Genomic DNA, 26,078 nt, shown 5'->3' on the forward strand with positions numbered 1-26,078 from the left:
CGGTGAAACCCACGAGCACGGGTATGGTGCTGACCAACCTAGAAACATAATCGGGGCGAACCTGGATTCGAACCCACAATCATAGGTTTCTGGCGTGCCCAAGGGACGCAACTCTGCACAGCGAATCGCGGCGCCTTAGACGACTGGGCCACCCGTGCCCCCAATGATATAGAAGGAGACTGAACCATAGTGTGGGGCAATACTATTCCATGTCCTATCGTATATGAAGAATATATACCCGAAGGCCCTGGACTTATTACAACACATGGAATAAGAATAAATACCACCATTTCGGATGCAAATATTAACCTTACAATTATATCTCCCACTCAGACTGTGTATTATTCTCTGTGGCAGTAAATAAAGCCACATGTCGATCTGGCGTTAACCAAAGTAAAGAAATCGGATACAAATCAGTTAATTTATAAGCTAGAACATACCGAGTAAAGAAGCACTTATAGAACTTACAAATCCATAGATACAGACGGATCCAAGAATGGTGGAGCATTAGATCCAAAACTATATCATCAAGAGTACTTAAAGACTACTTAAGCAGAATCAAACAGCTCTCAAATATATAAACGCTTAATCTAAACATAAAGAGTACGTGATATTTTCTTACTTCCTTTCCAGTCTTCAGGTCATTAAGAATATGTCCCGTTAACATCAACGTCCACGTGAAATTACAGAATAATACAATGACCTTGCTACTGGCAAATATGACATTGTCTTTTTCTTTGGTACGAAGCCATGTTGGAATCATTGGTCATCAACAAATCTAGGACAACAATTCTAATTTCATACTGCGATAATATGATTAGGTGTAACATCAGAGATCTAATGTAAAAGAAGTGGGACACCCAAGTAGGTATTAACAAATTATATCAAATTTGTTAACAACAAACAGGTTACAATTACTTGGGTTGTCAGTCTAGATTTGAAGATGATTTGTAGGAATGCGTACTGTAGACGTTACATTACAAGTTGGTGCGTGTTTGACGTCAGTACAACGTTCGAGGAAGTGTTACAATGCAACTCGAGTGACCACTGATCGTCCGAGAAGTGGACGTCCACGTGTGACAACACCAGCTGAAGGCCGCTATATTGTGACGTCACATTTACGCAATCGTTTCCTCCCAGCAACTGTTATTGCCTAGACCACTCAAGGAACTCATAACAACAGAACCTGTGCTGAAATTGTTCGCATTCGGTTACGACGGCATGGTCTGAGAGCCAGGAGGCCATACCTTGGGGCAGTTCTTACTCAACGTCAACGTTGAGCGTGAGCTCGTGCATATCTGCGTTGGACTCGAGTACCTGACAGGGTGTGTTCTTTAGTTATGAATCCCGTTTTTCACTCTCCTGAGGTGACGGTCGACATCGGATGTACAGACGGAGGAGTGAACGTTATGTTGACGCTTGTGCTGGATCTGTAATGGTTTGGGCATCACACGGGACTTCCTGCAGGCTAACCACGTGGATGTCATGCTTTGGCCAACCAAAAGTCAGGACATGAATCCAATTTAACATTTGTGGGACTCCTTGACAGACGTGTAAGACAACGTCAGAATCAGCCTCAGAACATCCCGGAACTTGAAACTGTCTTGTTTGCGGAGTTTTAATAACATTCCACAACAAGAAATGCAGACATTAGTGACGTCAATGAGACGCCGATACAGAGCTCTGATTGAAGCAGACGGTGGCTACACACGGTTCTGATAATATGTTACTTTCCACATTAACGTCAGCCACATCGTTCCACGGATGTTTCACTGACCGATTTCTGTTAATATCTTCTCACAAAGCAGTGCATGCTATGGACTATTATATGATAGTTTACATGGCAATGAAATATAATTTTGATTTAAAAAAGCCCGACGTTTCTTTTTTTGTTTAGCATAGTTATAGTGATTGTGTGAGTTGGTTTTACGCAGCTTTGAGCAATATTCCAGCAATATCACTGCGGGGAACACCAGAAATGGACTTCACACATTGTACCCATGTCGGGAATCGAACACGGGTCTTAGGCGTGACGAGCGAACGCTTTAATCATTTGACTACCCGACCGCCCCTAGTATAGATATAAAGTTGAACGTTTCTTTATTAAGGTATACCTTTGCTTGACAACTACTGTTATGCATGCACGGCTGCTCAAACAACTACATGCTCACACCCACTACCCTGTGTTATAGCCCCGCGTTGGCTATAGTCCTTTCAATGCCTCAAGATAAATTGTACAAAGGTCAGTGTGAATATATACATTTGTTCGTGTTTGTTATCTGATATCATATTTTCTAAATTATCCGCCAGAGTTCTTATTGCGAGAAAGATATATCGTGAACGTCTTATTTTATTAGATGCCACTTAGAACAAGGATAGGTTTAGAAATAGAAATAGTGAGTTTGAGAATTTAAAAAAAATTCTTTTGTAAACTTGTTGCTTTGGAAATGCAAACAAGAAACATTGAAACGTCATAGAACAAACCAGATGTCAAAATCCGACTCCCTATGGCGTCACCTAACAACGGGCGTGATAGTGGCCCGTCGTCAAGCAATATGAGGTCGTTATCAAGTTACAGTGGTCCGCTCATTTCTGATAACAAGCGGGCGGTTTAATGATAATTCTAACCATTTTAGCTATAAATGTTATTGTCCCACAGATGAGCTGTGTATGGCTTGTACAAAATGTTGGTGACGAAAAGCTGTTTATATGTATAATTGCGCCAACAGCTAAAGATATTTATATTCAAAACTGGCACCAGTCAATATGTACTTCAAACTGTTTAACACATTATTCAGATATCAGAGCATCATTTGAAACAGAAATGTACATCACAAAGTTACATGATAAGGCGTTAATTGGGGTGTTTCACAAATTTAACTTTAATGTTAATTATATCCGTAAATTATATTGTGTTGATCAGTAAGCTGTCATACGTAGGAATTGTGATTCTGATGAGAATATAAAGTGAATGTATTGTTTATTTTTACTTTGTTTACACATTTACGAATATATATTTACCCAATCTCAGATGTACCAATGGTTACAGACAATGGTGAATGTATTAAATTAGAACAATATTAACCATATTCACTGTTTAGTTTTGTTTCTTAAACGTGTTCTTTTTATACTAAATGTAGTAAATCTTAATATTTCTTGCAACTATTTCCACATGACAAATTGTTCTATGATTTTCATTGTACTGTGAGCCACTTGCCTTTTGCTACTAAATAAAATGTCTGTGTGTCTTTAATTTTATAAGGAAGGTCAAATCTAATATGTCTTCTTCACATTTTAGGAAACTGCTCTGAAATACTTATAGCATGAAGCCATACAAATTTGTTTTTCACTGTTCCGCGATAGGGCAGTATTAAGAGAGCGTCATACGAAGGATGTCATACACTTGCCAAGAGAATTTGTGTGTGTCTATGGCCATGGACACACTTATCCAAACGCAAAATATCTTTTTCAATTGGCTTTGTGTCTGAATGAGCCCGAAAGACCATATGTTCCTTTCATACGAATAACTTCACATGATCCCTGAACGCCACGTCTCAAATCCAAGACGACTACTTTGAACTCCATACAATGTCACACACACACACACACACACTCTCTCTCTCTCTCTCTCTCTCTCTCTCTCTCTCTCTCTCTCTCTCTCTCTCTCTCTCTCTCTCTCTCTCTCTCTCACTCACTCATTAAGCAAAAAATAGCATATGTATGAACAATCCTACTTTCTCATTAACAGATTTTAATTCACATTTCTGCAAACGACAGACACGTTAAAATCGAAAATATATTTATTTCCCAAATATTATTTAAACTGGCGAAAATGTTAGTTCGTACATCACATATGGTATTGATATCAGTCACAAGAATTAAATATTGATCAGTTTTTGTACAGTTTTTATAGTCAAACATCCATTATAGTGTTTATAGGTGATTCATATGGCACTGCTGAGAGACCAATCTCGACCTTATGACGACCATTTACAATAAAAACATTTGCGAAATAAATACTGGTGTGTTATCAGATTTAAACACAGCATATTCTACAACAGATGTTTTAGGTATGCCTCCTGAGCTACTGCTTCTCCCCCATCACATCACATTTTAGTCAGCTTCAGACCCGATATGTCCACTTCATGCGTATAGAACACTTCAACCCACACTTTGTCCTGTTTGAGCGTTTTATATTTGCCCCTTTCCTTCCTCAGAAATACGTTCTGCTCTTCGTCCAGACGAACGAGGTGTTTCCGACAGAAGCGATCCGCTTCTGAATCACACTCTGTCAGAACCAATGTGACGAAGTGGTTGATACTTTGAGGTGGCTGAAAGAAATCCGCGAAGTACAGCCTGGCTGACTCATCAAAGACTCGCTCCAGGGGAACCTTCACTCTGGTGTCTCCAAATGGGAATATAGTTGGTAGATAACCGCCCCACAGCGTCACCCCGAAGAACACACCTTCAAGTGTTCCGTTTATGGGGCAGTGTGGATTTCCTCCGTTGTCCTTCAATTGTGGTGTCATGATATTGTTTTGAAGTTCGTCGAAATAGTCGCGGGGTTTATTGCGGTAAAGACCTTTCACTTTGTCCAAATCCCTGCTGGAACAATGCCTTCTGGCCGTCTCGAGTAGTGTTTCAAGATTATCTGCAATAAATAATATTTACCATCAATGCATATTAGATGTAAGGGAGAATCTTCCATATTGATTATATCCGCTACAGTTTTTTATGTTACCAGTACAAAATTGCATTCGTGTTTTAAGAAACTATTTCTGTTCATCAAGTATACACGACGCAGAATACACAGTAACCCAGACGCTCACACCTAGACTTAGCTCCTCCGCTTGGGGTCGCTGCTCTCAACAACGGGAACCAGTCGAGCGTAGCTATTAAGCATAGCCAAGTAAAGCTGGCGCGGCGGTATAAGCTCAGGGAAGCAGTATTTTCTAGTGAGCCAGTACTGGATATACATGAACCGCGCCCTGGTTGAATACTGTTGGTAAACTTGTGTATGGTTGCCCCTGGTATTGCCCGCCATCCGCCTGAAGAGCTACCCCAAACTGGGCCACATTGGCGGGTGCTGTGTATCTGGCGTACACTCTCCGCCCGAGAACATCCCACAGATGCTCTAACAGATATCAGGGGGCATAGCGGGCCAGTTCAATGTTCAAGTAGTCGTCTTGGATTTGAGACGTGGCGTTCAGGGATCATGTGAAGTTAGTCGTATGAAAGGAACATGTGGTGTGTGTGTGTGTGTGTGTGTGTGTGTGTGTGTGTGTGTGTGTGTGTGTGTGTGTGTGTGTGTGTGTGTGTGTGTGTGTGTGTGTGTGTGTGTGTGTGTGTGTGTGTGATCTCACGCACCCCCCGAATATTAAACGGTCGATTCCATCATTGACAAAGTAGACAGCAGTATCATATATTCCTACTTGATCTTAAGTCTGCAATATTCATGAGTGGGTGGAGCTTATGTGAGCTAGTTCACCGAAGTGGTAAACGTCTGAGACCTGCATCACTTCGGGCTTTCCTCCCACAACAAGCTGACACGCCGTGATATAACTTGAATACTGTTAAAAGCGGCGTTTACCCCAACTCACTCACTCATTATGTGAGCTAGCTGTCTCGGCTGTCATTGCGTGATACGATGTTTCACTCACAATTTGCACAATCAGGTATACAACATGTAGTTTATGTGTTTTTGAAGATTGTGCTGTACTGTATTTGCGAGCCTCGACTTCGGACAGATTGAAAGTTACGCGAATTAGTAGCCCTAATCGAAACATTGACATGTTTTTGCTATTATTTTTATACCCAACACAGTAAAAACTTCTTGTCATCAAACTCTATACTTATACAATAGATCTTTCTCTATTTGTTATATGCAAAGGTAAGGCAATCTCTGCGTATGGCAAAAGTAGATCAACTACAAGATATTTTTCAACTATATTTTTTAATTTCAGAAACCCTGATAAGATTCCAGGGAGTGGTTTAACATGTTGTCCCAGAAAAAGAGTTAACATACTTATGATATAAATATATATACTAAAATCCAAATGGCGCCTAGAACTGTGTTTATTAATCAGGCCCAGGGCTGAGGCAATTAGGACTTGCCAAATCATTCTAGACTTGAGTTGGTTTCCTTTCTCAATATCTTCTTATGTTCAGGAATGTGCAATCCTCTTTCTGGATAAAAAATAACCATATGAACAGAGATTCTGATTGTTTCCCCACTTTCATCCACACATCCACACAACACTTTCATTCATTCTGTACTACATGTAGAATATATAACAAAACTGAAGCAAAAACTATTACATACAATTCCAGGTATTCAAGTGACACAATTTTTATCCTCAAACAATATATGATGTGATGCCCTATTTGTATAAAATCTGTTTGGATATTTTTTTTCAAATTCAATTTACACTTATAAATTAAACATTTGGTAAATAACAAATTAAGATGAATTACATGATCAGTAATAGTATTTTGCCTTATTCCAGATAATACAAACTGATTATCCAGTTTGATACAAACACATGTGAGCAGCTATATGTTACCCAAGACGTAAGAACTGTCGAAAAGAACAAGAAAACATGTAACATAGTTTCTTCTCTAGCAAGACATAAACTGCATTAATTATGATCTGACATTTTCATCAGAAATAAAAACAAATTTGTTGGTATTAATCATAGCTAGCCAGTATATTTGAGAATTTCACAAAGGTGTAAGATAGCAAGTGCATTGTCAAAGCTGAATCAACCATTAAGGCAAGAGTGAGTGTCCTTTCGCAATTCAAAGATCGGTCTCTTTCTAATGACAGACTACTTAAAAGGTACATGACCCTATGACCCCCAGTAACCCTGTAGTTGGGATGTCACTGTTGCAGAGGATGAAAATAATTGTGTTCTGAGACCTTCTCTTTTATTTCTTGACCGATGAGGCTGAAATTTGGTATGCGTGTTCCTCATAATCAAAACCTCTTATTTGTTAAAATCATTGTGATTTTATTTCAAGTTTATTTGTGAACAGTTTTAAAACGAATCAAATCACGAAAAAAGGTTTAAATTGTTTTGCTCCTGAACCACAAGGAATAGAAAGCTGAAACTGTTTTTGAGAATTATATTCGCCATTAGTTGACGAGTGTTTCAGTGCATCACAGTTGGTAGACAACGTCAGTGCCATAAACAATGATGCATCATTATATCTGCGTGTTTGTGTCTGTATGTTTGTGTCTGTATGTTTGTGTCTGACAGGAAAAAAATCAGAGATTTTGGAGATGCATTTGGTTCCTGGAGCAGATCTCCAGCGTACAAACAATACTAGCGTAAGCTGTGATTATTTATTTATTTATTTATTTATTTCACAAACATGCATTAGGCCGGAGTCATATGGTTTCAGAGACTGAGGCTACTGGCTGAGATGTTGTAAACAGTCTACTAAACTTATTGCGTTTTGTTACCACAAAACAATATTGGATATAAGATCTAACATAATAAAACACATAACTTCATTTTGTGTTGATCTTAGAATTCAATTGGGGACCAGGGGAGAGTGGTGACAGGTCATCCGTTGATGACTCTTGTTTTCAGATGCAGCAGACTTGAATATTCTAGTGCTTTATGTTGATGTTTGTAACCGTATTGGGATTGTTTTTATGGAATTATGAAAGTTAAGGTTTTTATTTTTTACAAATGGAAAAATTTGAATGGCACAAGAAATACCATAGAAGACGTATACAGGATCATAGTGAGACTTTGTCCGACGCAATTTAACTGTTTTGTATTGAAACAATGTTACACAATATTTCATAAGACATTCATTGTTGCACATGAAGAAATATTGTTGAAATATGATACTTGATATTATTTGGTTATTGCTTCCATACTCAATCCTCAATAAAACCTCAATGCTATTTATAATGCCTACAGGGTCTATCATCAGCCCATTAAACCACCACTGTTATTCATAACGCCTATGGGGTCTTACTTCATTACCAATAAAACATCACTACTATTTATGCCTATGGGGTCCATCTTCATCCTCAATAAAACATCGCTTCTGTTTATAATGATTATGGGGTGCATATTTAACTTCACAAAAACACCACTACTGTTTATAATGCCCATGGGTTCCATCTACATCATAAATAAAACACCACTACTATTTATGCCTATGAGGGTCCTTCATCAATATCAATAAAACATCACGACTGTTTATGCCTATGAGGGTCCTTCATCAATATCAATAAAACATCACGACTGTTTATAATGTCTATGGGGTCCATCTTCATCCCCAATAAAACATCACTACAACGTATAATGCCTATGGGGTCTAACTTCATTACCAATAAAACATCACTACAACGTATAATGCCTATGGGGTCTAACTTCATTACCAATAAAACATCACTACAACGTATAATGCCTATGGGGTCTAACTTCATTACCAATAAAACATCACTACTCTCTTCATCCTCAAGAAAACATCGCTGCTGTTTATAACGCCTATGGGGTCGATCTTCATCCTTCATAAAACATCAATACGCTATATAATGTCTAGATTGGGTCTATATTCACTACAATTTATATTGCCCTTAGGGTTTTTATTCAGCACAAGTATACAATTCTGGTGAGAATATTCAGCAACCAAAGGTTATCGTAAGAGGCGACTATATATACTTGACGTAAGAGATGACCAGCAGGATCGGGTGGTCAGACTCGCTGACTTGGCTGATGCTTGTCATCGTATACCAATGGCTTAGATACATGTTCATGATGGTAATCACCGGATTGTCTGGCCCGAGTCGATTATTTACAGACCGCTGTTATGCAGCTTGAGTGCGCCGAAAAACAACAAGTAAGCAAACAAATATCATTAATATTTAGGATGCCTATAGTAAACGGTACTAAACTTAAGAGGTTCCATATGTCTTCGTTCAGATTGAGGTTTTATGTTTGTTTTCGCAAGATGCTTCAACATTCAGCATCTCAACAACAGTGTTGTTATGACGTACTGGTGTGAATTTTTTTATAGAAAAAATGCATTTTAGAATTATTTTTATTTTTAATATATTCAGCACGTTTCCAGTATTAAATTTCCAGGATCAAATGACAGAAAGAAAGGTGACAATCAAAGATGTTAAATCTCCTACCGTAACATTCTTGCCTAAAAAATACACAATCTTTCAACACCACTTTGTAATATACAGTTCGCTTTGTTCATTTCACAGGGATTCATTGTTATGATCGTTTTCATATTTAACACAGAAGTTACAGGTTGTTTAGGTTATAGTGAATGAACCGCAAACAATGGAGTGCCGGCATATGCTGTATGCTGTTACAACTCGGCAGAAGTCCGATGCACTTCCGTGTTCAGGTGAGATGCAGTGCATACATAAGCCACCCACTTATGAATATTGTAAACTTAAGGCCATTGTAGGTTTAAGGGCACACCATATGACGTGGTCACATAAGCTCCGCCCACTCATGAATATTGTAGGCTTAAGACCATTGTAAGTTTAAGGGCACAACACTATGCGGGTATTTTTGTGTTCCAGGAAGTAATATTCTCCAAATCGGCAGTTGTCTGCTGTCTGCTGTGTGACATCTCGAAAATATGTAAATGATGTAGATATGTAGATGATGGAGAATAGTTACCATGCTTCACTGCGTCAACAGTATCATGAAATAAACTTCAAGGATTTTTTGTTCGGAAAAAGATACGTAGTCGTCGTTCACCCCAGAAATGTGCTTTGTATCCATCTCTTATTCCCAAAGAAGGTAACAGTTGGACAACATCGAACAAAACAAGGCATGTTAATAACAGCTAGACAACATCCAACCAAAACAAGGCATGTTAATAACAGTTTGTCAACATTTAGCCAAAGAAGGCATGTGTATTACAGTTGGACAACTTCTGATCAAAGAGGGCAATGTTTATGACACTTTGACAACGTCGAACCAACCAAAGCATGTTTTATTTTAGTTGGACAACATATAACAAAGGAAATTATTTGATGACAGTTGGACAACATCTAACCAACATCTAACCATAACATTTTAGATGTTCCCATACTTTAAAAACATAGTGGCTGTATCCACCATAGTCTTAGAAATGTCCTTTGTCTATTACAGTCTGTCCTTTCATTTGAATTAAACTGTTTGGTTATGGTATGATTTATCATGTTCACACTCTGCTGTACATGGAACCATTTTCTTCATCTCCATATCATGTGATCCTGACTATTTTGGCGCTAAAATAATTTGTATGATTTGGTTGCACAGTTGTAATATACTGTGCTGTTGAAGTGCATTGATTTCTGTGTAATATGTGGGCGGGGATTAAGTTACAATGTAAGTTGAGGTATTCTGATAGGCTGACACAGTCAGGCTGGAAAGGCTCATCATCAGCTCGGGGCCTTTGCCCAATCTACACGAAGTCCAGACAGCGAATGGGGACTTCTCCCGGGAAGCGCTGCCTAGTCGAACCCACCAAGAGCTTTTCAAAGAATGTGAAGACTCCCAGCCTTCTGCATTATCAACATTGTCAGAAGGGCTGTATTCCTGGCAGCATACACTGTTACTCTGCAGGGATGCTTATCTTCTCAACACACTGCACATACATTCCTAGCAGTGGCCGTTCAGAGAGATTCTCCTTTTTGAGTATGAGCCGATTTGATATGTTACTTCGTTCGGTTGACACTAATATCTGCACCGTCTAGCAGTACAGAGCCATCAACAAAATCAACTCTGGCTTTGAGATTTTGTCCAACATCCTTGGCTCGTTTACGAAAACTGTGGAATGCCTTGTTTTGACATGCTCCAGACAAATAAATGTGTGCCCAAGTGCACAATACAATATTATTCTATCATGAGAAGGCTCCACGTTAATCAAAACACCCCCTCCCATTCCAACTAGTAAATTAGTAGTAGTAGTAGTAGTAGTAGTAGTAGTAGTAGTAGTAGTAGTGTTATTAATTAAATCTGAAAATATTCTCTGTGTTTAGCTCAAGGACAAGAGATGATTTCAAAATGTGTGAGGCAAACTCAGTGTCACCCTCGTGTAGGTAGATAAAGTACGAGCTATTATAACCCCTGAATGTTCCGGGTTAGAATTGGTCTTCAGCAATTGGCTAGTATAGTAAGAAACGACTTAATGGATCGGGTGATCAGGCTCGGCAACTACCTTTCAGCATACATTGACGACGTGGGTCGTTGCTCGCAGTATCAATCACTGGATTATCAGATTCGACAAGTAATGGGCTGCAGTCATATACCTAGAATATACGACACACGACACAACACACACACACACAAATACTTTTTTATCTCTACCTTTCTCGCCATTTATGATTTCTCCTTCAGCCATTACTAAGTCTCAAGCTAGTCACCCCTAGTGTATTTGTTTCAACTAGTACATCGATTCATTCATCAACACCTGTTTCATTGAGTGTTGGGATCAGACCCAGTACCCCTTGCTTTTTGTAAAAGCCTTTTGAGGAGTGTTTTTGTTTGTTTGTTGTTCAACGCCGCACTCAGCAATATTCCAGCTATATGATGGCGGTCTGTAAATAATCGAGTCTGGACCAGACAATCCAGTGATTGACAGCATGAACATCGATCCACGCAATTGGGATCGATGACATGTATCAACCAAGTCAGCGAACCTGATCACCCGATCCCGTTAGTTGCCTTTTACGACAAGCATAGTTGCCTTTTACGGCAAGTATGGGTTGCTGAAGACCTATTCTACCCCGGAATCTTCACTGGTCCTTTTGAGGAGTGAGTGCTTACAGAGCGTGGTTCAGTGTTCATGCTGTCAACCACTGTTTCTACCAGAGATAGCTTATACATCTGATAAATCCCTCTCATGTGTTTTACGTTGGTGACCGTTTATTCATTTCAAGTGCAGTCTATGATAATCGCTTCCTGTTGCAGTATGCAGTATGAAGAAAATATTTGTTATTCAGTCTTATTAAGTGGTCAAATGTCTTTGTGTATTAATTGTTTAAGAAAACTAACGGCACTAATTTTCCATATTTAATTATTATTTATTACTAGTTCATAAACTGCCCTATTATGTCTGGGTATAACTGCCCTTCAAAAAACAGAATTATAATGAAGTAAGAGTTAGCTCCCTTGGTGATTCATGTTTGATTAACCATCATATTCAGATTGACATGTGATGTTTGATGCATTCGCAGTAACAACCTACGTGTTAAGGTGACTTCATGGTTAACCATTGGCTCCTCAGTGAGTGAGTGAGTGAGTAAGTGGGTTGCGTTTAACCCCGCTTTCAATAGTATTCCAGTTATATATGTGTTACCCAGGTCACATTCACTCAGAATGACTGAAAACTGAAAACAACAAAGAATTTGGGTTTATGTTCGATAAAACATGGCTGACAAAGATACGTCATGTTTATACATGTTTAAACTTCAAGTTTTCAACTTGGTGTGGCGCAACGGATAAAATATCAACACTCATTAACTATACTAGGCATACAATAAAGTATTATAATACCCAACTAGTTCTTGGTTACTTATATTTTCAATGTCAACATTAGATGACAAGACCCATCAACACAACTTGCAATGGAAACTAGTTGATAACATTAATATCAACTTTCAAGAAACCATAAAAGATAAATCCATGCATTCATGGTAACCATAACACCAGTAAGATGCTAAATTTCCATACTGAATTACAACATTGCATCAATATCAAATACTCTATAAAAGTGAACTAATTATATACTTGGCATATGTTATGTGTGAAAATAATACCTTAATGAATTATACTTCCAATAGTTTGTTATTACAAATGAAAACTAAGAAATTACAGATTATCTTATAAATGAGTATTAAGTCAAACTGCATTACATTGTGAAGTGTCGTAAAATCAGTGTGTAAACAAGACAACAAGAATTACCTCCCTTTAACTGAGACATGCTATGCTATGAAATGGGATGTGCTGTAACTTATTTTGGTTCAGCTCAGTTATAATGTTTTAATGCAGAAAAGTTATATTTACAATGATTATGCTATATGCCTGAAGTGTGTTCTTACAAAATATACAACGAAGGTATGCCAAACGATGTACATGAAAATGTGGGAGGTCACGTGACCTCAAATATGAACGACCAGCGAGGTGTGGACAAATCTAGCTTTTTATCCTAACTTTTGCTTGAAAACATTGCCTGAGGAGTGTGTGTACATGTTTGACAGCGATACACATCACATATATTTGTGTGAGTACTCAAACGACAAATGACCTTGACTGTCCTTCGCTACCATGTCGTCCGTGAACACTGACTGGGCGAAGCGTTATCGTTAAGCAAGTAATTATCTAATTACAACATTATCTATACAGCCAAATATGGTTATTTAAAACCTACATGTTCTTATCTACATAAATACCTACGTTGTGGTCTTATCTCTACCGTTAATTATCATACATACCTGAAAACAACAAAGAATTTGGGTCACGTTTGTTTTATGTTCGATAAAACATGGCTGACAAAGATACGTCAGCCAATGACGTCAGCAAATGACGTAAGCGCATTCAATTTGACAGTGCGCTAAGCGGCACAACTTCCAGAGGACTGACAGAGTGATTTCCCTTAGACCGTGGACGAGCCACTCAACATGTATTTACTTACACCCTTGAAAATACAGAATATATTACACAGGGGATGCAAAATTTAACTGAATGCACTTACAATGGGTGAAAGGTACTATATACAACACCCTCCCCCCATAAAAAAATGACCCAAAATTCTTGAACAGACCAAACTGGGTACATAATATAAGCTAATGAGAATACAACATCAAGTATTTACATCTGCTGTGAACTACTAATGTGATACATTAGTTATGAACATATGTGTTCACCTTCAAAGGAACCGCAGTACCTGACATCATTAAAGACTTAATCTGATGGATAACTGACATTGCCATGTGGCCAATAGGCAATACAAAACCCTCGGTATAGTATATAACTACAACATTGGTAGATGTGCCATACACATACACATAATGTTCATTGACTCATTCACAACATATTACGCAAACTTGCATTGCTAACTATATCTCTAAATTATGCACAAATATTACTAGCTAGCATCTGACTAATCATGATAATCTGCATGTGCAGACAACTCATTACTGTTTCTCGAGTTATTCACATGGAACACTGGATAGCTGATCTGTACCATATAGGGTACATCGCTGGTCTGTGACAATTCTGTAGAAAAGAACTGAAGTTCTGATATGGGTTTGCTGGACAGAACCACAGAAATCTTGTTGCTGGTGACATGGTTACGCGCACAGGTTGCAATCGAACATTTCTTGGTGCATATCTTGGATTGCCCATAGTGTCATATGTCAGAATATTTGGTGTTCTCCTGATGCGTCAACGTTGTCCAAGTCTTTCAACTTCCTCTTCATCATCTGCCAGTTCAGAGTCACTTACTGTTTCACTCGGCCTGTCTAGTTGTACAGTCCCTTCAGACGCATTAACGTCTGACTGTGTTCCATGTTCAGTTTCTGATGTTGACAAGTTGTTTTCTTCTTCAGTTTCCCTTTCAGATGAAACTTGTTTGGAATGCTCCTCCTTCTGTTCATCTGACTCGCTGCCAACATGTGATGATTTATCATCATTATCTGATCCAGAGGGTGTGCTGCAAACTGCTATGTTGTCTGGGCTAGAACTGTCACTGCTACCTTTTGACTGGTTGTCCAACACGCTTCTTTTCTGTAATAGTTTCCTAGGTTTAGGTGTTGGAGCTATGACAGCTTCTTCAACCGGCAAACTGTCACACGGCAATAGTAGGTTCCTATGTAACACCCTATTTCGACCGATTCCATCTTCAGCTTCCAGTTCATATACAGGACTATCGTCCGACATTCTTCTGACTACAACATTGATCCTTGATTCCCAATATCCTCGTAATTTTCCTGGACCTCCACGTTCAGATAAGTTTCTGACAAGTACTCTATCACCTGGTAGTAGAACAGAACTTCTCACTTTTCGATCATAGTTCCTTTTCCCTTTGATAGCGGACTTCTCTGCACTCTTGCTTGCCATCTCGTAAGCTTCCTTCATGCAGTATTTCCATTTTTCCACATACTTCCTTGGATCCCTACTTTCTTCATCTTGGTTCAGACCGAACATAAGGTCTATAGGCAATCTGGGTGATCTACCAAATAGAAGGTAGAACGGAGAGAAACCGGTGGACTGATGGCGGGTGCAGTTGTAAGCATGAACTACTTTGTTCATATGATCCTTCCAGTTGCTCTTCATTTCCTGCGGTAGTGTTCGAAGCATTCCCAACAGCGTTCTGTTTAGTCTCTCAACTTGACCATTTCCTTGTGGATGGTATGGAGTTGTGCGTGAGCGAGCCATCCTACAATACTTCTGAAGATGGTGGAATAGTTCATTCTCAAACTCCTTACCCTGGTCATGATGAAGTTTCTCCGGGAAGCCAAAGCGAAGTACGAAATCATTGAATATTTTCTCAGCTGCAGTTTTCCCAGACTTATTTCGTGTAGGATATGCTTGCACAAACCTTGTGAAATGGTCAGATATCACAAATATGTACTCAAATCAACCAGAACTTCTTTTAAGATGTACAAAGTCAATCGATACCATTTGGAATGGTGCTGTTGTTCTGATAGGAGTAAACGGAGCTCTTTGAGTGAAAGTCGGTGGGTTTGTCCTTTAAACAACTGCACTCTTTAGTCACATATCTTTCTATGTCACGCTGCATGAAGGGCCAGTAAAATCTCTCCCTGATTAGGTCAGTCACTCTCTCGATACCCTGATTACCCATGTCATTGTGGAGTTCTTTCAACACCAATGACCTGTACACTTTTGGCAACACCATTTGAATTCTCTCTTGAAGACCAAAGATTGAAGTTTTGCGACACAATATACCATTCTTGTCAAAGATGAGCTTATTGAGTTCTCTGAGTAAACAGTTCAATTCAGGGTTGGCCTTGTCATGGACAACATCCCGTCCTTCTCTCCTACTCCGTTTGCGGCGCAGTAGCTGTAAAGTTGGACTAATAGCATCATCATTCCTCTGGGCTTGTCGAATGTCTCTTGTTGTAAAGCACTGGAAGGGTTTTGAATCATCAGCTGATGAGTCAAGACCTGTTAAGTTGCTGTAACTGTCTGTGATTGCAGATATCCATGCTACCTCATTTGTTTCCCTAGCATTCACTACCTGAATAGACGTACCTATAACATCTGGGTTTACTTCTTCTGTGCATTGGGACATGTATTCATTGAAGTCTAAAGGCATTCTACTTAGTCCATCAGCATCATTGTTCTGTTTCCCTGGCTTGTACTTTATAGAGAAGTTATAGTCTGCTAGCTCAGCTACCCATCGATGTCTGGTTCCATCCAGCTTGGCTGTTGTTAATACATACGTCAGAGGGTTGTTGTCGCTATAGACAACAAAGTTGGGTGAATAGTATAGATAGTCCCTGAACTTTTCAGTTATTGCCCATTTTAAAGCTAAAAACTCCAACTTTCCAGAATGAGAATGATAATTTTTTTCTGCTGGGGATAGCGATCTTGAACCATAAGCAATAACACCCAACTGCCCATCTGCTCTTTGTTGATACAGGATAGCACCCAAACCTTCTTGTGAAGCGTCAACATGGAGTATGTATTCTTTATCCCATTCAGGATAGCACATGATTCTGTCACTCAAGAGTTCATCAATGAGATCATTTATTGCATCTTGATGTCTCTTAGTCCATTCAATCTTGTAGTTGGATGACACTTGACCAGATCCTTTCTTAGATTTGTACTTGTTCTTTGCAGATTTTGCTGGTTTTGTTTCGGGTTTCCGTAACAGTTCAAATAAACACTGGGCTCGTCTGGCAAAGTTAGGAATGTACTTTCGGTAGTAGCCTATGAATCCAAGCAATTTACGGACATCACCAACAGTTGATGGGTTGTTCGTTTTCAGCTTCAAAACTGCTGCTTTATCCTCTGGGTCCATTCCTATTCCTTGTTCAGATACCATGTGACCTAAATATCGTATCTGCTTCCGAAAGAGGTTACATTTCCTAGCTTTGAGTTACCATGCTCATGTAGGCGATGTAATACTGCCCTAACATCTTCTATGTGTTGAGAGAAATCCTTGCTGAAGCAGATTATGTCATCTAGATAAGGTATGCATATTTTATCTCTAAGTCCATGAAGGCACTGGTCCATGAATCGCTGAAATGCACCTGGCGCCCCACTGAGTCCAAACGGTATGCGTGTCCATTCATATAAACCCTAGGGACTGGTGAATGCTGTGTATGGTCGACACTCCTCTCGGATGAATCCTTGGTGATATGCTTTTCCTTGATCCAGGAGAGTAAACCATCTGTTTCCACCTAATCTGTTCAATGCATCTTGAACACGAATTATCGGGTATCTATCCGGGATACTTTTACGATTCAGAGCCCTGAAGTCCACACATAGTCTCAGCGACGAGTCCCTTTTCCTTACACACACAAGTGGGCTTGAATATGGTGATGACGATGGGGTCACCCACCCTTTGCGCAAAAGATCCTCCAGGTAAGTCTTAACTTCCTGATAAAGTGGCTGAGGAATAGACATGTAACTCTTCTGTACTGGTGTGCTATCAGTTAGGCGATTGTCCATTTGCAGTTCAGTAATAGTGCCAATGTCATCATCACTTCGACTAAATACATTTGATGCCTCATACAGCATTTGACGTACCTGCCCCTTCTCTTCTGCAGATAGATCTGTGCTGTCAAGATCCACTGGTGGATGCCAGAGTTCTCCATCTGTAACTGGTATCTGTGATGATGGAGGATCATCTGATGCACGTTCAGTTGCTTCCTGCAGTGGGGTCTCAAGGTTGTCTGGTGGTTTCAGTGGTGTCACTGACTGTATTTGTTGGATGGTTCCAAGAAGTGTTTTACTCTTAACTTGTATGTCCCGACTAGAATGGTTCATCAGAGTGACTGGAATGCTGGCCTTAGTGCCTCTCTTGATGTGGAGTAGTGATCCTGAAACTGATAAATCTTCATGGAAAGAGTTATCATTACTTGGTTCAAACACAGCTGTAATCGGTTCTTTGAGGTTGGACTTGACTTGACATTTCAAACGCATACAATGTCCTGCACTAACTGTGATACCCTGCTTGCTGCTGAAAACTTCAAACAATATATCAGATTTCTCCTCTTTCAATAGATTTACAATAGCATTTAGTTTAGATTTAGCTACTGTCGGCAGACCAGACTGTATCACATGAACACTATCTGCATCAGTATCACTAAGATACTGTTCTATCACATTAGAACCAATGATTGGACAATCAAAATCTGTAAGATTTGTGACTAAAACTGGAACGTTCAGGGATTTGTTAGGGTCCCCCCTCAACAACTGAAATTGCACTTTTGTCCATCCCAGAAATGGTATATTTCCCCCATTGGCGGCTTTGACTATCAGGTCTTCACCCAGAAGTTCATGAATGTCCCTGATTTCACTGTCTCTGAAGTTTTGGTCGAGAAATGACTGTGATACTATCGATACCTGCGCACCAGTGTCCCATAAGACCTCTGTTTTTATACCATTGAATAGGCAGAGTACCTTGCACTGTTTACCAACTAGCCTGACCAGTTCCTGCTTCTGAGTTGGTGTTAGTGAAGCTGTGTCACCCATATCTATCTTGTTAGCTTTGCTCTCAAGTCCACTTATGGCACTGCATACCCTCTTGTGGTGGTCCCAGTGGACAGCTTGACAGCTGTAGGAGCAGTAGGGAGTAGTATGGCATTTAGAACATCTCTGATATCTAGATCCTTCAAGGTTCTTTTCACACTGACAACAGCTAACATTCAGGGTCTTTTCCACACGAGTCAGAGGGCCCCTGACATCACTGACTCGCTCCCGTTTTCCGACCGACGATTTTGCCTTCGCTTCTTGCACCCAATCTGCAGATGTTTACTTGAACCACAGGCAAAACAATGATCACAATAGCTCCTGCCAGTACTTGTGCAACTGTCGCATAATCTCTTGGGTCTCCGTTGCGCCATTCTTGATTGAGCAGTATTGTTCATCTTTAATGCAGCCACTTCAGCTTGTAGTTCCTTAATCAGGCTTTGACCAGTGTACTTGGGTTTTCACATCTGTTTTCTGCTTGAATTCCTCTCACACTTGCTGATTTGGTTTTGCGATTTCGCTCGCTGAGAGAAGAAACTGCACTACTAACCAGAGTAACAATCTCTTCATCACTTGGGTCCCTACCAAATGAATTCTTCAGTTCCTGAGCCAATATAGGATCTCTGAGACCAGTCAGTATACTTCTTCGTGTGACCTGACGAACCAAGGTCGGATCATATGTCACATCAGCACCTTCTTCAAGTGAAGAGAAAAGAATCTTCTGGCCGAGATCAAGCATCCTCAGAACAAAGTCTAGGGCTTCTTCTTTCTGTGACTGTACCCCATTGCTTAAGTCTTGGTATAGCTCTGTAGCTCCTCGTTCTTGAAAGTATGATCGTAACAGTTTACGAAGTACAGGTATGGATAATTTGTCGTTTCCTTCCAGGTACCCACGGAACGGATCTGTAGTGCTAATTGCTCTGATAACTCCATCAATAATCTCTGTGTCAGAATAGCCCTGTTGTTTCCCAGAATCTATTTGCCTAACCAGATTAACAAAGCTGATTCCCAGTTTTCCGTTGATTTGTCCATGTACCTTGAATTCTTTCCTCCAAGAAGCTTGAGTTTGGGAACGATGAACTCCAGAATCAGTGTCTACAGGCATGCTGTCTTCCTTACAGAATGTCAGAAGTAGGCCTAACTTGGTAGCCCCTTTGTTCTCATCTGTCTTGCAATCAGTAATGTAGGACTCTATTGTTGTCAACAACTGTCCTTTATCTTCGGTAGACTTGACTGTTACTCCTAGTCGATCGAGGATCTCACCCAGTCGGGTTGGACTCAACCCATATATAATGGACTTGATTTCCCATTCCGCCATGTTGTTCAGTGCTGGGTAATGTAGAATCTTCTGATCCTGGCACGCTCGCCAAATGTTACCCAGGTCACATTCACTCAGAATGACTGAAAACTGAAAACAACAAAGAATTTGGGTCACGTTTGTTTTATGTTCGATAAAACATGGCTGACAAAGATACGTCATGTTTATACATGTTTATACTTCAAGTTTTCAACTTGGTGTGGCGCAACGGATAAAATATCAACACTCATTAACTATACTAGGCATACAATAAAGTATTATAATACCCAACTAGTTCTTGGTTACTTATATTTTCAATGTCAACATTAGATGACAAGACCCATCAACACAACTTGCAATGGAAACTAGTTGATAACATAAATATCAACTTTCAAGAAACCATAAAAGATAAATCCATGCATTCATGGTAACCATAACACCAGTAAGATGCTAAATTTCCATACTGTATTACAACATTGCATAAATATCAAATACTCTATAAAAGTGAACTAATTATATACTTGGCATATGTTATGTGTGAAAATAATACCTTAATGAATTATACTTCCAATAGTTTGTTATTACAAATGAAAACTAAGAGATTACAGATTATCTTATAAATGAGTATTGAGTCAAACTGCATTACATTGTGAAGTGTCGCAAAATCAGTGTGTAAACAAGACAACAAGAATTACCTCCCTTTAACTGAGACATGCTATGCTATGAAATGGGATGTGCTGTAACTTATTTTGGTTCAGCCCAGTTATAATGTTTTAATGCAGAAAAGTTATATTTACAATGATTATGCTATATGCTTGGAGTGTGTTCTTACAAAATATACAACGAAGGTATGCCAAACGATGTACATGAAAATGTGGGAGGTCACGTGACCTCAAATATGAACGATCAGCGAGGTGTGGACAAATCTAGCTTTTTATCCTAACTTTTGCTTGAAAACATTGCCTGAGGAGTGTGTGTACATGTTTGACAGCGATACACATCATATATATTTGTGTGAGTACTCAAACGACAAATGACCTTGACTGTCCTTCGCTACCATGTCGTCCGTGAACACTGACTGGGCGAAGCGTTAACGTTAAGCAAGTAATTATCTAATTACAACATTATCTATACAGCCAAATATGGTTATTTAAAATCTACATGTTCTTATCTACATAAATACCTATGTTGTGGTCTTATCTCTACCGTTAATTATCATACATACCTGAAAACAACAAAGAATTTGGGTCACGTTTGTTTTATGTTCGATAAAACATGGCTGACAAAGATACGTCAGCCAATGACGTCAGCAAATGACGTAAGCGCATTCAATTTGACAGTGCGCTAAGCGGCACAACTTCCAGAGGACTGACAGAGTGATTTCCCTTAGACCGTGGACGAGCCACTCAACATGTATTTACTTACACCCTTGAAAATACAGAATAAATTACACAGGGGATGCAAAATTTAACTGAATGCACTTACAATGGGTGAAAGGTACTATATACAACATATGCTTGATAAATGTCATCGTATCCGAATTGCGTGGGTCGATGTTCATGACGTCAGTCGCTGTATTGTCTGGTCCAGACTCGATTATTTACAGACCGCCGACATTTAGCTGGAATATTTCTGAGTGCGGCGTTAAACAACAAACCAACCAACCAATCTTTCATCAAAAGGGATACAAAATGGAGGATCCTCACCTTTTTCATGCGTATATCTGCTGTGGCCAATACATCATCGCATAATGAACTCTTCAAATCTGCACTGACACTTCAAGTAGGTGTAACCGATATGTGGTTCAATTTCAAGTAATTTATTGATAACTATTTGGGTGTCCCACTTCTTTTGCATAAGATCACGGATGTAAGATCTAATAACAGGTTTATAATCACTGTATGGGATAAGAAGTGGTGTCACAGATTTGTTGAGTGCTGCTTTTGCAGCAGCATCGGCCATTGTGTTACCAATGATACTAACATGGCTGGATAACCAACAAAAGACAATATCATATGATAGCAAGATCATTAATTAATTCAATAATTTGGATTAAAAGCAGGTGTTTGGAAGACATAATTTAATCGTCTGAAGGCACGAACGAGAATCTGAAAAAATAATGTTTAGATTGGTTATTGATATATTTTAGTGCTGTAGAAATGGCGTTTGCTTCTGCTGTGAATATGGAACTGTTATCTAGCAATCTGGATCCAATGACAGTGGCACTAGCAACTGCGCCACCATCCTTGGATCCATCTGTAAATATAGATTTATAAGTGCCATAAGTGTTTCTTAATTGCTTGTACTCTTGTTGGTAAATTAATTGGTGAGTATCTGATTTTTTAAGTTTGGTTAATGTAAGGTCTGCCTCTGGCTTTACCATTTGCCAGGGAGGATATGAAAAAGATTGAGTAGGAGCTTTATCTTGGAGTTTAATATTAGAAGCCGAAATGGCTGATTTTATTCTGATTCCGAGTGGTGGAGTGAGTGTTGATTTCTTATTGTAAATGTCTTCCTTGGGAGGACTGAATATGCATTCAAAAGCTGGATTAGAATATAATTTATCAATGTGTTGTAAAAACACTTTTAGACGACGATGTTTAAGAGAAGACTCATCCGCTTCTACGTACTGACTGTGGATAGGAGACGTTCTAAAGGCTCCAAGGCAAAACCTCAAGCCCTGATGATGGACAGTATCTAGTTTTTGTAAATGACTTTTGCAGGCTCCACCATTGACGATAGAGCCGTAATCAAGTTTTGAACGGATCAGTGACCTGTATAACTGTAAGAGGGTTGACTGATCCCTTCCAACTTGAAATTAGATACTACTTTCAATAAATCGACTGCCTTCAGACATTTAGCTTTACTGTATTTAATGAAGGAAAGTTAAGTGGTTATTAAAAATAAGTCCTAAGAACTTGGCCTCCTTTACAACTTTGATAGTGGTGCAATTCAAAAATAGTTCAGGGTCCTTATGCGGCTTATATTTTCTGCAGAAATGAATACCGTTGGTTTTTGATTTAGAAAATTTAAACCCGTTTTCGAGTCATCACTTGTGAATTTTATTTAGACATAATTGTAATTGCCTTTCTATGGTGTGCATGTTTTTACCATAACAAGATATATTAAAATCATCCACAAAAATATATCCATCTACTGAATCAGTTAAACCTTTGACAAACTGTTAATTTTAATACTGAATAAAGTGACAGACAAAATACTGCCTTGTGGGACACCCTGATCTTGATTATAATGATCAAACAGGGTTAAACAATGCCTGTCTATTAAAAACTTAGATATAGAATGAGGCAAACGACCTCTCAATCAAACATCATGGAGATCTTTTAAAATACCATGTTTACATGTTGTATCGTAAGCATGTTGTCTATTTACAACGGAATTTTTAATCAACGATTCTAAACGCTTGTCCCAAGGCAGTATATAGCTCATGGAGTGAAAATACTTCATTGTAACCTTCAACATTATCAGATATAAAATTAACTCTCTTTTTTCTTGTTGGAGCTGATATTTTATTTTAATTCAAGAACGGAATTAGATTAAGAAGAATGTAGAGATAAAGTTTACCCAAATCTATTGGCAATATGAGATTTCTCAGTTAACAAAATCGCCATCCTTCAGATGGTTAACTGTAGAATTTGATCCCTTGCCTTTGATCTTTTTAATCATGTTCCATACCTTGGACATAGGGGTGCGCGAATATATTTTAGAGACATAATAATTCCATGATTGACGTTTATTTTGTTTAAATAGATGTCTTGCCTTAGCATTTGAAATTTTGACAGTGTTTAAGTTATGGACAGTAGGATGTCTACGGAAGTATTTCTCCGCCTTCTTTCGACATTTCCTAGCTTGTTTGCAATTATCATCAAACCATGGTTTACGAACACATGGGTTGACAGAGGACTTAGGAATTGATTCATCAGCAATTTCATTCAGCTGATCTGAAAACATCTGAAATGGGTAAATAACATTATGAAAAAACGAAGGTTGTAATTCATCTTTGCATAATGATTGATTAAAATCCAATCAGTCTTCATTTAATTCCATCGTGAAGGTAGATCATCAGTAGGATAAATGGGTTTAAGCACGGTGGGGAAATGATCACTTCCACATATGTCACCGTGGACTGACCATGAACATTAATTCACTTAACAAAACTGAATCCGTCTGAGAAAGATCTAAAGATGAATATGTACTAGTAGCAGGTTTTAAGTAAGTGTCTAAGTCATCATTAAAGATGCATAGATCGTTATCGGTTGGTTGGTTGGTTTGTTGTCTAAGCCGCACACAGCAATATTCCAGCTATATGACGGCGGTCTGTAAATAATCGAGTCTGGACCAGACAATCCAGTGATTGATATCATGAGCATCGATCCACGCACTTCGGATCGATGACCGTGCATCAACCAAGTCAGCGAGCCTGACCACCCGATCCCGTTTGTCGCCTTTTACGACAAGCTTAGTCGCCTTCTACGGCAAGCATGGGTTGCTGAAGACCTATTCTACCCCGGATCTTCACGGGTCAGATCGTTATCGGAAACAAAATCCTCGATCACTTTACCCTTTCGATTCATTATTGAACTTCTCTATAAAGGATTATGCCCATTTACCCATGATGAAACAGGGCTTTGAGAGTTTGTCGTTTAGTTTTTGTAGATCATTTTGCTGAAGACTCGAAGAAGGAGGAAGGTTTAAGGAGCATAGTGTGAAGGCAAAATGCAGAGTAAATCTTACTGCAACCGCTTGCAGATTTGTGTTACGTTGAAAAATGCCGTGTCGCACCAAAATAGAAGTACCTCCAGTAGCTTTATCGCCCGGAGGAGAGAAGGAATGATATGAACTATAGTTTTTTAAATTAAATTTATCTGTAATTTTAAGAACGTTTCTTGTAAACAAATTTCTGATGGATGTAAATATGTTGTTAATAACTGCAGTTCATTACAATTGTGCCTAAGTCCTCTGTAATTACATTGAAGTATATTTGAATGGTTCATGGTGGTTCTACAGGAGATTGCTCACGTAATGTTGTTGTGGTGTGAAGATGGAGTAACATCCATCTTGAGAGGGTCAAAGAAGTTATGAACATCTACAGATGTTTCAGGGAGGGTGGGGATCTTAGTCGTAATTTTCCTGTTTTGTCCTTTTTCTTTTGTTTCTTGGACATTTCATTTGGTGGTTTGACAGTAGCTGGAATTTCAGGAGTTGGTGTAGATTGGGCCTTTGTCTTAGTCACAGTTTGAGAAGATGAAGACATTTCACATGGTCAGATGGAATGATTTGTCTGACTGTCAGATGTTGTAGTCATAGGCAGCGGGTGGTCAGCGTGTGTCCACGTCAGGTCAGTCCTTGGATGACGCTGTATGTTGACCCATATAATTTTCACATTTGAGGTCTGCTGTACAGTCCGAATCGTCATGATTGCCACCACAGCGGTGACAAATATTCGGAAGAACGCATGATTTGGAGCCATGTCCAATAGATTGGTGAATGGTCGAAAGAGAGAAGGTGAACAAATAAGTATTTGTGGGAACAATGTTCTCCCTATCTTTTCTGGTGAAACGTTTCCCTGACGTGACACTCTGTCCTTTTAATCCTTCAAGAATGTCTTCTTCTGACATTTCTGCCAGATAACGGGCTCTGTCGCGGATGATCCCCCGAATCGAGTTTTACGTTCTGTGTTCGGTGACAGCAACTTCCGTGTTTGCAAAGGTGGTACATTTTAAAAGATTGATAGCCCGCTGTCTCCGTGCACCATAAAAAGATCAGCCCGGAGCCATGAAACATCCTTCACTTCCCCACAAATACCTTCAATGGCTTTACATAAGGCAAAATGATTTATTTATAAAGGTAGTTAATTTCGTGATTTAACAAGAAATCGCGCCCAAGAATTAAAATTCGGTGAAATCGAAACATCTTTATCAGATGGGAAAAGCTCAGCTTCTGGAAGTCTCTCCTTGTCATTGCGGTTCGAACCAGAGTGATTGTGAGCCATGATGAAAGTAAGACCAGCAGATGTGTCTTACGAAATATGCACTGGGCCCGACTGTGGTGCACCAAGCTGCAAA

General features: G+C 39.2%; 1 protein-coding gene across 1 annotated transcript; it reads right to left on the reverse strand.

Annotated features, from left to right (window-relative positions):
* Positions 1-4,106: 4,106 nt before the first annotated feature.
* LOC124141479 (phytanoyl-CoA hydroxylase-interacting protein-like) lies at positions 4,107-4,529 on the reverse strand. The gene has a single exon (XM_046509511.2). The coding sequence runs from the start codon at positions 4,527-4,529 to the stop codon at positions 4,107-4,109; it is 423 nt and encodes a 140-aa protein (XP_046365467.2).
* Positions 4,530-26,078: the final 21,549 nt, after the last annotated feature.

This window comes from Haliotis rufescens, unplaced genomic scaffold (assembly GCF_023055435.1).
Source record: "Haliotis rufescens isolate VD_foot unplaced genomic scaffold, xgHalRufe1.0.p SCAF_26, whole genome shotgun sequence".
NCBI lineage: Eukaryota > Metazoa > Mollusca > Gastropoda > Lepetellida > Haliotidae > Haliotis > Haliotis rufescens.